Raw genomic sequence first — 16,468 nt, 5'->3', positions numbered from 1 at the left:
CCTGGGTTGGGAGGATCCCTGGAGGAGGGCATGGCAACTCACTCCAGTATTCTGGCCTGGAGAACCCCATGGAGAGAGGAGCGTGGTGGGCTATAGTCCACGAGGTTGCAGAGTTGGACACGACTGAGCAACTAAGCACAATGATGTGACAAACTTTCTGAACAGGCTTTCTCACCCCTCCATTAAGAATGCAAATGCACATACAAATTCATGGCAGCATTAACTGTAACTATGACAACCTCCCAAATACATAAATAGTGTGGGAGAGCAAAGAACTTAAGTACAGACTGTGCACTGTATCTAGGTTTGCCACTAATTAGCTCTTAATAAAGCAAATCCCATACTTAGCCTCATTTTAAAAATAAAAGCACCTTGAGTAGACTATCCTGGGAATCTTTAGTAGATCAAAGCTCTACAACCTAAAAGTAACTAATTAGGTGCTCCTCTAAAGTAAATACGATTTGTTCTAAACTAGCAAGAAAAACCCAGCTTATTACTTTTAACAAGGTTGGTTTAACAAGTTTCTTAAGAAAAATAGATTTTAACTTTAGCCTCAGGGAAGTCTTCTAATTACTAAGCAATCATTTAAAATAGCAAATAAACTTAAAAATTAAGAAAAATTGGAATGTGGGGGAAACGGCAAGAAAAAGGATCATATAACAAAGTGTAAGAATACATTGTGCCAAATTAAACAATGTAAACTGAAGATAATGAGATATTAAAAAGCTTTTCCTAAGGAAAACTACTTCAAAGCATGCTGTATGGGATTTTTATGTTCCATCCCAAAGAATATATAGGCATTCTTTTTAAATATACAAAATGTTTCTAAGAGCTGTGAATAACTCATAATTCCAAAATAAAATTATCCCAATTAATAATATATGGAGATTATTTCCTTTTATTGTTCAGTTTGAAAACATGTCCTGCCAACCACAAATCACCTAGAGTGACCAAAATACATGAAAAACCCCTGTGAGAACCACAAAGTGCCATTTTTGCAGCTTTCTTCACAGGATGCTGAGAAAATGTAACAGTGAAGGAGTGAGAAACAGGTTGTCTCAATTGTTAGTTGCAATCATTCATCTTCTTCAGAACTGGAATCATTCTCTTGGTCAGAGAGTTCAGGGACAGGAAAGCGGAGGATGGCAGCTATTCCAGTCAACTGGCTGAGCTGTTCCCCAGACACGTGAAGACTAGAGAATATCCTAACGGTGCCTGCGTTCTCTTTCACGCTGTCGACCAGCCGCACATATCGGCTGCGTGTGGCTACATCCTGGTGCCTGAAGAGCTCATCGCTGATGAGCAATGTGTCAATTGCCATGGCCTCATTGGCCTTTTCCACCTGCTTGAGTCCATAAAATGCTCGGTCCGGTTCGTGTTGCAACATTTTATAGAAATCATCCAAGGCCTTTACTTCCCCAGCGGCTTTCGTGTCTGAAAGGCGGCTAGCTACTGTAGGGTCACAAAGAGCCTCTTTCAGGGAGTACTTGTGTCCAGAGGAGGCATGTACCTAGAATCACAATTATAAAAGTTAGATAAAAGAATCTCTTAGGGTATCCGTTAAACTGCCCACAATGACCTCAAGCCAAAAACACTACTAAGGTTTTATACGTTTAAGAATTTAAACCAAGTTTATTACATAAAATCTCTAGCTGCTTAACAGGTTTCTTTTCACCGCATTATCCAATTCACAATCCCAGCCAAGTTAAACCTTTTTTCCTCTGGTACTATTCTGAGTTCTAAAACTAGGAGTAGTTTAAGCAAACCCCTCTGCCCATGTTTAATTATCCCTGGGTAAGACTGTTTTACCTGAAGGAATTTGGACCGGTTTTCCAGGAGCACTTTGTTGTCGGTCTTCACTGCCTGTTGAAACATGTAGTCGCAGAACTGCTCCCTCACAAATCCTGGGCTGGCCACTAGGACGCACTTTACAACATCGAAGTGTATGTGGCGCTGGATGGCCTGGACCACCTGTTCATAGAACCGCTCCAAGGCCCGGTCGTGCTGCGAGCAGTTGCCTTTCCGTTTCCGAGGGATGTTCACTTCCACCTTGGCCCGAGTGAGGGTCATGCTGGGAGTGACTAAGCAGATGTGGGCGAGGCCTTCCTGCATAACCACAGCCGCCACATCGGCGCTCCAGGCTGGGTCACAGGCTTGCTCGATGCGCTCCAGAACCACACTGTCCCACTGTTTTTTGGCCAGGGTGAACTGGCGGTTGGGCTCCAGCTCGATGGTGTGGTAAGCCCCCATCTTGACATATTCATTCTCCTGGATGTTGGTCCCCTTGACCCGCAGCTGGCAGGCTTGGGAGTCGAAGTCGATGGCCTCCACGCAGAGAGTGAGGGTCGTGCGGACCCGGTTGCTTCCCACGCTGCCGGTGGAGGACTCGGTCTGCACCTTGCGGATGGTGGAAGCGCGCAGGCTGTCGCCCACCTGCACTAGATTGTAGGTGTGCCACATGTCCTCGGGTTCCTCGGGAACCAGGGTCACCTGGCCCGCATTGTCTTTCTCAATGTCCTTCCTCACGAGCTTCATGACCCTGGCGGGGGCTCACTGCCAAAACAAGAGGAACCGACGGGGTCCCCGCGGAAAAAGGAGTCGGGAAGGGAAAGAAATTCTAGGCCGGGAAGGGGGCGGGGCCCGGTTCCTCCCGGCACCTGCCTCGCGAGAAGGAAACACGTTATATCCGACTCTAGCGGCCGTGGGGTGGGGCACTTACTCTAGCCCTTCCTTTTCGTAGTCTCGAGGCGCGCCGCGCAAAATCGGCTCGAGAGACACCGCTGCGAACACCTTTCTCTCCGCGATTGCTGCTGCTGTACAGACCAAGGCTGACGCAACGAGGGCGCATGCGCAGCCCTCCTCCTGCCTCCCAGCGCACGGCTTACGTCCCCAAGGAGGAGGCGGGGCCGCAGCTTGCGCGTGCGCAGGCGCGCTAAGCCCGGAGGTGTTTCCCGAAGAATAAACCACCTAAGGAAAGCACACGGAGTCTTTGGTGGCGAGTCTTTGGTATTAGTGCTGAAACTGGACTTCCTAAGTTTTTTCTTCCACCCCTGTTTGTGAAGAATCTGGGGAGTTGTGAGTGCAAATATATATATATATTTTAAGCTGTGTGCTACACCTTCTCCCTATGGATAATTCTAGTTACGGAAAAGTAATAACTTACGGAAAAGTAAAAGGGCTCTGAAAAGTGCAGACTTGGCACCAAGGGCCAAACTACGCCCCGCCTTGCTCCTGCCTCATCCCCAGTCAGACGGTGCACGCTTTTTGGAGCCGCTCAGTCCAGAAGCTGTTTCTTAAGAACGTCTGGTCACGGGGCATCTGCACTGAGTAACGTGCCCAGCTGCTTTGTGCTCTCAGTTGACCAAGTGTGCACGATCTGATTAACCCAGATGTTAAAACACTGATCCCAGAGAGAGAAGAAACCATCTGTGGAATTTACCCCTGGATGGACCTCTCAGTTGCTTTGATCTGATGTCCTGAGAACCCCAGAAGCCAAGGTTGGCAGTCTCAGCTTTCCGCTGCTCAGCAGCCTGTGAAATGTTTACGGTAGGGGTTGGGTCTCAACAGTTTAGGACCGGATCTTCATTGTCAGAGCTGAGCTGAGACCCCAGGACTGGGGAAGTGGAGGAAGGACTGATTTACCCTGACTGAACAGCTGCAGAATTCATTTGAAAAAAAAAATCCATAAGTCACTTAACATTTTGGGATGAAGGAGAGGCGGGGGTAATTTGAAAGGTGGGAACTGCCTCTTAAAAGGACCAGTGAATCGAAGAAAACCCACCAAAGTTTTGAGAGTTAAGATGGCTTGGAGGGCAGAGGGCACAAATCTTCCCCATTGGCCTTCCTATGTTATTGGGTAAGGCATTGGAAGGGAAACTTAACCACCCTAAAATGTAAGACTGGGATGAAGGGGTGTAATATGACTTTGGCACAGATCTTGATACCCAAATCTCAATTAACTTCCTCAAAGGTTGTCTGGGGGGAACACAAAGGTCCCCTCCAAAACTCTAGTGCAAATTAGAACAGTTTTTTTTTTTTTTTTTGGTGGCATCTCCTCTCCCTTGCCCTTTCTGTACCTCCTTCTTTCGCCACCTTCTATCATACTGAGTGCCCTCCCAAAGTTCCTGAGACTGTCTTCTTCTTCCAGAACTCAAGAACTTTACATTGAACAAAGAACTGATTACACTAAAGTGTGAGTATGGCTTTTGTCTCCCAACAGACATGGATCTTTTTATTCTTAACTAGTAGTGTGTGTGTGTGTGTGTGTGTGTGTGAGAGAGAGAGAGAGAGAGAGAGAGAGGTGGTGGATAAAGAAGGAGGAAGAGATGCTTTGAGATGCTCCTTGGTCACCTTTTTAAGTATAATCATTCCCCCTCTTGAAAATCTGCCAAGGATCAAAAACCACAGTGATAGGTACACAGGGCCCTTAATACATGTTTGGTTTTTAGTGAAGAGCTATCACTTCTTAAATATTCACCAGGTACTTCCTATGCTTTTTCCAGTTCTTACCTATAAGGTAAATATTTGTTATTCTCATACATAAATGAAGAAAATGAATTAGAGAGGTTAAAGGATTCAAGGTCACATAACCAGTATTCAAATCCAAGCCTGCTTAATTCCACACTCATTCTACCAACACAAATCTGAATTTATGGACACTTGAAATCATCCCCTAAACTCTGAAGGTTATGTGTAGTTGTTCAGTCGCTCAGTCATGTCCGACTCTTTGGGACCCCATGGACTGCAGCACACTAGGCTTCCCTCTCATCCACTATCTCCTGGAGTTTGCTCAAATTTATGTTCATTAAGTCACTGATGCTATCTAACCATCTCATCCTCTCCTGTCATTTCCCCTTAACTCTCACCTTTATCAGTTAAACTAAGACTCACAGCTTAGAAGTCAACCTGGGGCATTGAAAGGAAGGTTCCTTCCTTGCTCTTTTATTACTAAAACAAAAAAGTCCTTATATTCTTTTCAATATTTTTCAATATTTTCAATATTTTTATCTTTTCAATAATTTTCCTTCTGCTCGGCCTTGGTCACCATTGTAATTCTTGAGAAAGATCAAATATCCTACCTTAGAAAAATAAATATATATTTCTACATTGCAAATCAATGGTAAACCTCTGTTGACTGTTGATTCTGTGATTCTTCTTTTTTTTTTTTTTAAATTATGAGACACACTGCTTTGGGTTGTCTTTTAAAATATAAATGTGCTTCAGTGATTGAACATACTACAAAACTTTCACAGAAATGTTTTTTGATCTGAAACATCCATAACAGAATTTTTTTTTTAGTAATTTGAGCTTGTTGAATGGTCAGATGTTTTTCTCCCAGATTTTGTGTTTTAACTTAGTCTTTCTAGGTCAGTCATCACAGTTCTGAGTTATTTGGGGGTTCTCATTCTCTGTTAAAATCCAAATTCCATGAAATTCAAGGCTTCCAAGACATGACTTCACACATTTTATTTCCCTGTATCCCGTTCAGCCCCCTAAATTCCTCAGTGGGAGCAGTCTTTGTTCCCTGTACATCCTGGCAACTTTCTACTTTGCTGCCTTAGCTCTTATCTTTTTAAAATGTCACTTTCTCTCACCCCTACTTCCATAAATCCATTTAAGCTTACTTATCATTGAGCTTAAATGTTACCTTCAAGTTGAAACCATGCATGCTATTAGTTGGGTACATTTCTTTCTTACTGAAATCTGGATGGGTTCATCCTTGCATCCCTCGACTGTCCCATGAAAAGTCCCCTTGCACCTAGTAGACATTCATATATGGATGACGAGCTGAGTGGATCAGATAAAACATGTAGCAACTATATTTAACATTATTACAGATACTTCTTAAGACACTGATATTACTAACTATAGCTCACCTGGTTTACAAAGTAATTCCCTTTATTTTCAGACTTCTACGGTTACAGTAGTTACGTAACATATAGCAGTATAGAGTATTTTCAGTCTTTAAATAAGCAAAATCATTAGGGAAAAAACCGAAATTTAACTGTTGCTTTAAATCCTAATTTTATACTTATTTATTGGCTCTTTGAAGATAGAACTCTTTGTATCAGTAACTTTAATTATATCTATTTTCCTGTAAACTTTTATTTATATTAATCTCTCCAGAAAAAAGAGAAGTCAGTGTTGTTGCTTCCAAAAGCTTTCAATTTGTTGTTTTTGATATACTTCCAGTGTCTCAGTTGGGCTAGAAGTCAAATATCCTGGATTGTAATTCTTACACTGTCAATTGTTTTTACTATAATTTCTGGCACCACTTAATCTCTTTGAAACTGAACTTCTTTTACTTAGGAATTGAGGAAATTGAATTCAGTAATTAAAATTGTTCTAATTGTAAAACCTATTCTGCAATGGTATTTTTAAAAAATTAAAACACTACCCATAATCTCACCCTGACACATTTATTTTCAGTTTTGAATCTGATTCTTCTAAGGCCGATTTTAGTGGTAAAAGACCAATACTAATTTTAATGTTTGCATGTCAAGAGTTAGCAGACCTGAGTTATGGTCTTTTCTAGCTCAATTTTAGCAACTTTAGTTAAGTTCCCAACCTCTATAAAGCTAAAATTTGTCACTGTAAATTATAAATAAGATTGTCTGCCTCTCTCATTCACTATCCCTTAGAAGGTTTTAATGAGATTATGATACATTGAAAATTGTGAAACTGGCTTCCCTGGTGGCTCAGAGGGTAAAGCGTCTGCCTGCAACGCAAGAGACCTGGGTTCAATCCCTGGGTCAGGAAGATCCCCTGGAGAAGGAGATGGCAACCCACTCCAGTATTCTTGCCTGGAGAATCCCACGGACGGAGGAGCCTGGTGGGCTACAGTCCACGGGGTGGCAAAGAGTTGGACATGACTGAGCGACTTCACTTTCACTTTCATAGACATGTAAGGTATTGTTGTAAATCTCTAAGAATACCTGGCTTGAAATTAGAGATTTGGATCAGACAAAAGCAAGGAGCAAGGGCTCACTTTAACATGATCACAATTATTCAGCCTTGAAAAATAACGGGTTCAGTAGAGTTGAATGATAGATGATCTGTTGGGTGCATTTATGTATACTACTTTCTACCTCCTTTCCAGGGAAACCTTAGGTTACTCCTACTGCATGAGCTGGCTCATGTACCTCATGATGAACTGATTACAATCGTTCCTATTATAATAATAACATTAGAAATGATTTGTGTGATAGCAGCAGGGCTAATGGGCTGCCTTGTTTGAAGATCCTGTACTTAGCACTGCTGCTGCTGCTGCTGCTGCTGCTGCTGCTGCTGCTAAGTTGCTTCAGCCGTGTCCGACTCTGTGTGACCCCATAGATGGCAGCCTACCAGGCTCCGCCGTCCCTGGGATTCTCCAGGCAAGAACACTGGAGTGGGTGTACCTAACACAGTGACCCTTAAATAGTAGAGGCTGTATACATTTTCTTGTATCCATCTTAGATTTTTTGCAAAGGTTACTTTCCAACAACACAAAACTAATATTTTCCTTTTTCTGCTTTGGGGGCTTTTCCCATTATTACTTTTTTGCTTATCTATTACTTCTTTCAGACTCTGAGCTTCTTAAGGGCAAACACTACTTTTTTATTGTGTTCCTTTGTATCACTTTTCATGTGTCCCTGGAACCCAGCACAACTGGTACATTATCATAATTTATGAAAGAATGAGTGGTTATTAGCGCTACTTTAATTCAGAGTTTTTAACTTGTCTATCATTGACATCTTAAAATTATGAAATCACATTCTGTTTTATAGTGTTACTGATAATTTGAAAGGAAGATTTCTCTTAAGATAAATTTTTGTAAACCTATTTCATTTTTTTTGAGCTATCTATGCATGGATAAGAAAATGATTAATTTTAAATATATCTTAGTGAGATAAAGGTCTTAAAATGTTTTAAAATATTGTATGATGACAATTGGTATTATTACACTTGGTTTGGAAAATGATCTTTACAGAATGAACAACCAGCACTCTTATTATAAATTTCTAGTGATGATTGCAATAGTTATTTAAGAGAGAATGTACTAACCTTAAATTGTACAAAGATGTCTATGTGACGTCCATAAGCAAAGTTAGTGGTTGACTGGGAGGATTATTCAGCTAATTCAAGTAAAATGGTAAAAGAGAAAAGGGGAAAGTGTTTTGTTTTGCTTTAAGGAACTTGCTGTACTCACTATCTAAATTTCCTGTGATTAAAAATACTTACTTGCAATTGTCACAAAACAATATAAAGCCTCCTACTAAATAAATAATCTTATCAACAAAAGTGTGTGGGAGGGTATATTCCTATTTGTATGAATCTCTACATAATATAGGATTATTTTATTAAAATATTACAATAAAATATGTAATTTTAGGAACTGGTCAATACCTTTGAATTTTCAAACTGTAGTACTTGGCAAACTAAAAGTATATAGTTAAAAAGAAAATTTTGAAAAGCATATTTGTAAGTTGTATTAAGAGTATAGGATTTATAATAAAATATGCAGACCATTCATCTTAATCATTTGAGATTCTAGTGTGATTGATTTAGGTATCCTATTCAAATTTAAGAATTTTCATTTATTTCAGCAGATCTCAGGTAGTTCATACCAAAATAATATGTCTTCACTGCTTTTACTATCTGAATTATAATGATTTTTCAAAGATTTCTCACTTATTTTGTTTATAGAGCTCTACTATTTTTATAAAGCAATATTAATGTTTTTGTACATAGAGTGAATTCTTAATTCCAACCAGTGCATATATTTTAATTGTATTTTAAGATTTAGTTGACTTTTTAATATTCCTTTTAAGTTAGAAAAGACATTTGATAAAAAATTAGGTCCTGTCAAATATACTTGGTCCTGGTACTAACCACTGATATGAAAGAATATTAGAGATATTAAAGCCTGCCAAAACTAGAGTTATCGATCCTGTGACCTGGAACATTTTTGAATTATTTCATTGTCACTTTTCTCCCTAAGCTTCCTCTTAAAGGTAGAGTATTCAGAGGAAGCTCTGTTATTGGGATCTGGTGAGGTTGCTGGTGTCAGAGGAGCGATTATTCTTTGAATCAAACTTGGCCCTGGAAGAGAACTAAAAGGAGGACAATGTTCATATCTTTGTATCTAGGAGTGTGTTTGGAATCTTATGATGCAGTTTTTAAAAATGTGATAGAAAATTTCATGTAGATATACTGCATGTTATTATAATTTTCAGATGTATATATTTCAGCATTTTAACATCACTTGAAACTAGGAGAATTGATGCTTTTGAACTGTGGTGTTGGAGAAGACTCTCGAGAGTCCCTTGGACTGCAGGGAGATCCAACCAGTCTGTTCTGAAGGAGATCAGCCCTGGGATTTCTTTGGAAGGAATGATGCTAAAGCTGAAACTCCAGTACTTTGGCCACCTCATGCAAAGAGTTGACTCATTGGAAAAGACTCTGATGCTGGGAGGGATTGGGGGCAGGAAGAGAAGGGGATGACAGAGGATGAGATGGCTGGATGGCATCACTGACTCGATGGACATGAGTCTGGGTGAACTCCAGGAGTTGGTGATGGATAGGGAGGCCTGGCGAGCTGCGACTCATGGGGTCTCGAAGAGTCGGACACGACTGAGCGACTGAACTGAACTGAAACTAGGAGGCATCTGTAGGTTCAGCAATTATAATTGGATTGGCAGTACTTTTCTTTCTTAATAGTACCTAAAATACTGGTGCATCAGTCACTTAATGGTGATTTCCATTCAACTAGATATAAATATGGATAGATAGAAATAGATAGACTATTCCTGATATAACTAAAAGAGACAACTTGACTCCTTTATTATTTTATGAGTTTGTTTGTAGTCTGTTCTTTTGTGACTCATTCAATAGCAAATTTTCAAGTACCTATTATTCATAGATGGTAGGGATAATAAACAAAGACCCTATTCTCAACAGAACATACACTAATCTGGGAAAACAGACAACTTGATGTTTAATTTTAATATGCTGTGTATTATAGAAGCAAAGGTGCTAGAGTCAGTCAAGTATCTGGGGGAGGGGGGTTCAGTCTACTCCAGTGGCTTCATGGAAGTGACATTCACATGGGGACTTGAGGATCTGTAGCACTGTAACGGAGAAGGCAATGGCACCCAACTCCAGTGCTCTTGCCTGGAGAATCCCAGGGACGGCAGAGCCTGGTGGGTTGCCTTCTGTGGGGTCGCACAGAGTTGGACTCGACTGAAGTGACTTAGCAGCAGCAGCACTGTAACAGCTTATGCAAAGACCTGGAGATTTCAGAGGAACTGGCACAATGGAGGAGCTGAAAGAAGCTCAATAATCATAAAGACAGGAATATATTCAGCTCATTTACATCTGTTGATACATTACTGTACTTGCTTTGAGAGCGAATACAGTTCTCCAGTCAGGGGCCACTCGGAATTGGCAGTGTATTCTGACTTTAGCATTGTGACAACGATTCCAAATATCTTTCATCTCAATTTCTTAACAAAAATTCAAATACACTATATTGTATTTCATATAACAGAAGAGCAGTGTAGGTAAAGAATAGCATTTTGATGCCTAGTTTTCTGAATATATTTAAAACATGAGCTCCTTTATTTTATAAATTAGTTAAGGGGCATATTAAAATTCAGCAAGTTCTACATCTAATGGGATGTTTGTTGGGTTGAGGTGTTGGAACCCAGGCAGAGGAGCCTCCATCTAAGGAAGTAAGATCAACAGTTATACGTTGTGGCCCTCGAGCTCATGCATCAAAATAACAGCATGAGAGCAGGGAAGAAAAGTAGGCAAACTAGTTTGGCATGTATGTTTTATTGCTACCATTACTGCCCATTTATTAAACAAATGAACAAAAGTCCTCTGAATTTATTGCTGACTTTACAGGCTTCATAATGACTTAAATATTTTCGCTGTTTTCAGCAGCTCCTGACAATCCACTGTATGTCATTGGAGGTCATTTCTTTGTTATAAGTAAGTGGCTGACTTCCTTCCATATCCAGCCATGAGCTCACTGGACTTCTTTTAGAATAGGAAATCTTGCCTGTGAAAAAAGTCATAAAAGAAGACTCCTGCTTGTAGTCTAGCTGAAATGTTTCTAGGGAGGAGAGATACACACTCAATTAGGGATAATTCTGTATTTGTATTTTTAATAACCGGAGATTATAATTTTTTGAGTTATAATTTGAGTTATTTTGAGTTATAATGAGTCTTATTTGAGTTATAATTAATGTAAGAAGGGACATCATCTAATTTCACTATATACCTAAAAGTCATGGAAAACAGACCCATTTCATCGTTAATCAGATCCTTATCAAAGTCTTTTAGACAGTTAGACTTGGATTTAACATTTAGAGGGTTGAGCAAGAGGGAAATGGATTTATATTTAGACAGACAATTGTTGTTGTTATTCAGTCCCAAAGTCATGTCCGACTCTGTGACTCCATGGACTGCAGCACGCCAGGCTCCCCTGTCCTTCACTATCTCCTCGAGTTTGCTCAGATTCATGGGCACTGAGTTGGTGATGCTATCTAACCATCTCATCCTCTGTCGCCCCCTTCTCCTTTTGCCTTCAGTATTTCCCAGCATCATGGTCTATTTCCAAAATGGTACATTTCGAGAACCTGAGAGATCTGAATAGAGTATAGGGTTTGCCATTTATTAATTGTGTGACTGTAGTCAAATTAGTCTCTCAGTTTCTTCATCTGTAAAATATGAATAATAGTTCCAGAATTTCCCCTTTTTGAGACTAAAATGTAATATGTGCAAAATTCTTGGCACAGGGCCTCATATCTAATACATTCTCAAAAAATATGTGCCTTTCAGCAGTAAGTAGTGCTAATTCTTCTCTGTTATTGTCTTGATCTTTGTCCCCTGGGAGTTTGAATTTTGCCATTTGGACATGACCAGTGGGAGAGCTGGGCAAGGCATTAGGGGGTAGGAAGAAAAGGCAGGGTGTTCGTCTCCCCTGTTTTCTCCCTGCTAGGCTTCAGCTTTGGCACTAGCTGCATTCTGCTTCTTACGGCCACAGCTCCTGTCCAGTGGTCCCCCTCCCATAGCCAGAGTTCATGGTCAAGCTGACGTTGCTACCCCGTCAGGCCTAGGAACAGCAGTGGCTTTTCATCTCATGTTGCTTCAGGTGCTTTCTTCCTACTTGTTCCTGCTTGTTCTACGGTGCTCCATCAACTTTTGTCAATTCCTTTCTATGTTTGTGCAAACAGTCCCTTGACTTAAGTCAGTTTTCTTCAGCTAAATCCTTTATATGTGCTACTAGTTCTTTTGCTGGGACTTGGACATATTTAAAGTAACGATAAAGACTTTAGACATAGAGAAGGGCATCTTTCCTGATGAATCATGTTTAAATGTTGAGAAAAGTTAATACAAGATAGTCCTAAATATAATGGGAAGTTTACTGAGATGGTTTATTAGAGAGATGGTTGTTGTGATGTAAACCCAGCTTTGAAGACTGGAGAGTTTGTTTAGAGGGTAGTGGGTAGTAAGAAAGAAGGGTGGAATGCTTTTCTAGATGCATAAAATAGTATCATATGCACGGTAGCAAAATAAGCATGAGGACTAATGGGGGAAATAAGGAAATGTGACTCGATGTCATGACTGGCAGTTTATGTTTGGAGGTTTTGGTAGGCAGATAATGGTCTTTCATATATCTTCATTTCCTAATCCCTGGAACTTGCAAATGTATCACTATATATGGCAAAAAGGATTTGGTATGTATGATTAAATTAAGAATCTTGAGCTGGGGAGATTATCCTGGATTATTCAGGGGAGCCCAGCATAATTAGCATTTTTTATATGAGGAAGGAAATAGGGTCAGCATCAGAGATGGAGATGTAATGAAGAAGCAGTCACAGGAAAGATCTGAAAATGCTACTTTACTGGCTTTGAAGATGGAGGATGGAGCTACAAGCCAAGAAATGCAGATTGCCTTTACAGTCTGAAAAAGGCAAGGAAATGGATTCTCCCCTAAAACCTCCAGAAAAAAGGCAAATCTGCCAACATCTTGATTTTAGCCCAGTGAGACTTCTGACCCATAGAACTATGAGTGGTAAATTTGTCTTGTTTTAAGCCAGTAAATCTGGGGCAATTTGTTATGACAGCAATAGGAAACTGATAAGAGGCATAGTGGGAGACAGAGGGTACTGGATTAGGGCAGACCCTGAAAGGTTGGTTGAGAATTGTGGATTTTATCTTATGGATAACATAGAGCCACCAAAGGTTTTTGGCTAAAGACTAAGGTATGATAAAAAACTATGTATTAGGAAGATTAATTAGAGGTTAAGTTCAGACTGAAGACAGGAAGATGAGTTCTACAGTACTGTGCATGGGTGGGTATGGTGATAAGACCCCAGATTATGGACTCTGTGGATTGATGAGAAGTTTGTAAGGAAGCTGACAACATGATGACTGACAGGATAACCAACAAAGGAAAAGAAGACATCAAATTTTAGATCCTTCTGTTATGCTGTGAAATGGGCATAAATGTAACACGTAAGAAGGCTTCCCAGTTGGCTCAGTGGTGAACAATCTGCCTGCCAATGCAGGAGACCCAGGTTCTGCCACTGGGTCAGAAGATCCCCTTGAGAAGGAAATGGCAACCCACTCCAGTGTTCCTGTCTGGGAAATTCCATGGGCAGAGGAGCCTGGTGGGCTTACAGTCCATAGGGTCACAAAGAGTTGGATGCTACTGAAGTGATTTAGCACATATGCATGCATTATCTCCCAACAGTTGCAAAAAACTAACAGTATACAACTTACGGCTGTTTTAGGCATAAGGAAATAAAGTAGTTGACTATATATATATACACACACACATATATGAAATTGTAATTTGTTTACTTCAATTTTTTTGCATTTCATTCATTTCAGAGGATTTGCAAACCTCATTTGATTATTTCTACATTCAAAGTCGCTCAGTTGTGTCTATCTCTTTGCGACCCCATGGACTGTAGCCTGCCAGTGTCCTTTGTCCATGGAATTCTCCAGATCGAACCCAGGTCTCCCCCATTGCAGATGGATTCTTTATTGTCTGAGCCACCAGGGAAACCCAAGAATACTGGAGTGGGTAGCCTTTCCCTTCTCCAGGGGAACTTTCAGACCCAGGAATTGAACAGGGGTCTCCTGCGTTGCAGGAAGATGCTTTACCAAATGAGCTACCAGGGAAATCCATTTTTAAATTAGTGACTGCTTATTGAGTAAAATGAGAAAGATACAACTTGAATACTTAGTAAAACATTCAAATTTTGCACAACAACAACAAGAAGATGCAAACAGCCTCCAAAAAACTTGAGTTGGAGAGGAATCATAGGTCAAATGGGCTTCCCTGGTGGTGCTAGTGGTAAAGAACCAGCCCACCAATGCAGGAGACAGTGAGACTTGGGATGGATCCCTGGGTTGGGAAGATCCCCTGGAAGAGAGTATGGTAACCCACTCCAGTATTCTTGGAAAATCCCATGGACAGAAGCGCCTGGCAGGCTACAGTCCATAGCACTGGCTAGAATTGGACATGACTTAACATGCATGCACGCATAGCTCAAACATGTGTAAAGGATAGTGACAGTGGCTTACACAGTCAGCTATTCACTGACTGTAAAGCTGTTCCCAAGTTGACACTATTTGCATTATTGGCCCTTTTCACACAAAGCTTCAGCCATCTGCCTTCTCTTTCTTTCACTCTTGCAACTTTTCCTGCTCAGTCAGTAACTGGTAGAAAAGATCTAACTATTGGTTAACGATTTGGAAAATCTTAGAAAATGCTTTGATTCCACCTTTTTTTACCCCCTAAATTGAGCATAAGCTTGCATCTCCACTGTGCTTAAGTCTCTCCCAAAAGATACCTATTTATGCACAAGTAACAATACTTTACTTTGTATTTTAAAAATTATTCTGCTAATTCTCAAAGTAAATGTTCACTACTTCCTCAATTTCAATATGTTCCTTTTCCTGGGTGCTAACACAGAAACATCATTTCAGCACAAGAGCCAACTTTGCCTTGCATTCTTCTCTTTCCTCCTCTGTAGCAAAAACTATCTTGAGTACATAAAGCAAGAAAATGAATAATGTCCACTCTTGAGCAACCTGAAAGTAGAAACTCTACACACAGACACGAAAAAGGAAAGTAGAAGCCATCAGCAAAGTCCTAAAATACCATGCATACTGTCAAAAACAACTTTAATTTGAAAAGTCACTTCCACCTTGTAAAGTTTTCAGCACCTCTCCCCCCATCATTGAGGCGGAGGGTTTTGAAACAACTTCAGAAGTAATTCACACCGAAAACCCAACGCAGAAAACTGCTTTCAGAGCTCCAACCTGCCCGGACTATCTGGAGCGCCCGAAAGTGGATCCGCGCTCCCTTCTCCACTCCGGGCCGAAGCTCTGCGCGCCTCCCTCCCGGAGTCCCGCGCTCAGGAGATGCTCGGAGAAAAGCAGGGTCACTCACCGGAGAGGAGCCAGCAGTAGGCGACAGCGACCCCTGGGCTGGCGCGGCGCCGGGGGTCCATGACTGGAGTGGGCGCAGCGCCCGGGGGACGCGCGGGATCGGACGCGAGGACTCGGCGGAACCGCGCGCAGGAGCCGCGTTGCTCGCCGCCGGGGGTCTCAGTCGCTGGCCGGTCGGCCCCGGCGCCCGGGGAGCCGCGGGGCGATTTCCTGTGTTTTCCACCGGTGCCTCTAAGTTCGGTTCACGCTACTCGCCTCGCAGAATTGCCACATCGCCCCCCCTCTTCGTGCTCTGAAATCCCACTGGCAGCCTCCCAGGCTGTGTCTGAGACATGGACAAATAAAGCCAGCTTCGCGGGTCCTTGTTTAGGCTAAAGTCCACGAGCTGCGAAGCAAACCTTAAAGGGACATCTGCCTTTCATTGAGAGGGTGATCCCGCTCCCGGCGCCAACTCCCTAAGGTGGTAGGAACGTGGACGAGGGCTGGACCTTGAGGGGGTGTCGTTAGCCCAGTGGCTCCGCCTTCGCACCCCTCGCTTCTCCCGAGGTCTGGGCACCCAGGCGCTTTCAAAGTGCCGGCGCTCCTCGGCCAGTAAGGGGAGGGGGGCGGCTTTCCTGAGGTCCGATTGCGCAGAAGAGGTCAGTCCGTCTGTGAAAGTGAGCGAATTTGGTTGCCGCGCGCCTCTCTTGCGGGCACTTGAACTTCGCTGTCCAGCCCTTTTGCACTCAAAGTGGGTGGGGGCGTCTACCCCGACACGCCCCTCTGAGGGCTTGGCTTTCCATAATCAGGGTTTGCTTCCTTTCTGCTGATTCGTGGTCACAGGGAGGCTTTTCTTTGGGCAAACTGTGATAGCTAGAGGAAAGGAGAGCTAAGACTGAGAGAAAAAGGGAAAGAGAAATGCAAGAGGGAATCTAGAGGGGAAGGAAGGGAGGAAAACAGTCTCGTTAGAAATGGAATGTGTGGGGGCTATTTGTTTAATCTCAGTTAGGATGTTTGTACACTGGAAATTGAACCT

The 16,468-nt window shown here is 41.9% G+C and overlaps 2 protein-coding genes and 1 long non-coding RNA gene across 5 annotated transcripts in view; 1 reads left to right on the top strand and 2 right to left on the bottom strand.

Moving 5' to 3' along the window:
* The window catches only part of ITGA1 (integrin subunit alpha 1), a 182,044-nt gene extending 165,897 nt beyond the window's left edge, over window positions 1-16,147 (bottom strand). For both annotated transcript variants that reach the window (XR_015148718.1, XM_086361668.1), the window contains exon 1: window positions 15,455-16,147. Coding sequence is in view for 1 of the 2 variants with exons in the window: in XM_086361668.1 (XP_086217794.1) it covers window positions 15,455-15,515 (61 nt within the window). In the remaining variant the exon portion in view is untranslated. The remainder of the gene's footprint in view (window positions 1-15,454) is intronic.
* PELO (pelota mRNA surveillance and ribosome rescue factor) lies at window positions 881-16,147 on the bottom strand. Its single transcript, XM_086361669.1, has 3 exons — window positions 15,455-16,147; window positions 1,810-2,967; window positions 881-1,510 (listed from the first exon to the last, which is right to left on the bottom strand). The coding sequence occupies exons 2-3, from the start codon at window positions 2,533-2,535 to the stop codon at window positions 1,076-1,078; spliced, it is 1,161 nt and encodes a 386-aa protein (XP_086217795.1). The 5' UTR covers window positions 2,536-2,967; window positions 15,455-16,147; the 3' UTR covers window positions 881-1,075.
* LOC147350334 (uncharacterized) lies at window positions 2,098-9,489 on the top strand. Of its 2 annotated transcripts, XR_015148730.1 has the most exons (4): window positions 2,098-2,238; window positions 2,741-3,075; window positions 4,148-4,192; window positions 9,216-9,489. It is a non-coding gene; the product is annotated as an uncharacterized LOC147350334 (long non-coding RNA). The 2 variants fall into 2 exon arrangements; XR_015148729.1 differs by lacking the exon at window positions 9,216-9,489 and having other exon boundaries at window positions 4,148-5,654.
* Window positions 16,148-16,468: the final 321 nt, after the last annotated feature.

Source organism: Bos grunniens, chromosome 20, assembly GCF_055505025.1.
Source record: "Bos grunniens cultivar Pamir isolate PY7600 chromosome 20, Bosgru_T2T1.0, whole genome shotgun sequence".
NCBI lineage: Eukaryota > Metazoa > Chordata > Mammalia > Artiodactyla > Bovidae > Bos > Bos grunniens.
Note: the sequence above shows the minus strand (reverse complement) of the source record. Positions and strands in the feature narration are given on the sequence as shown.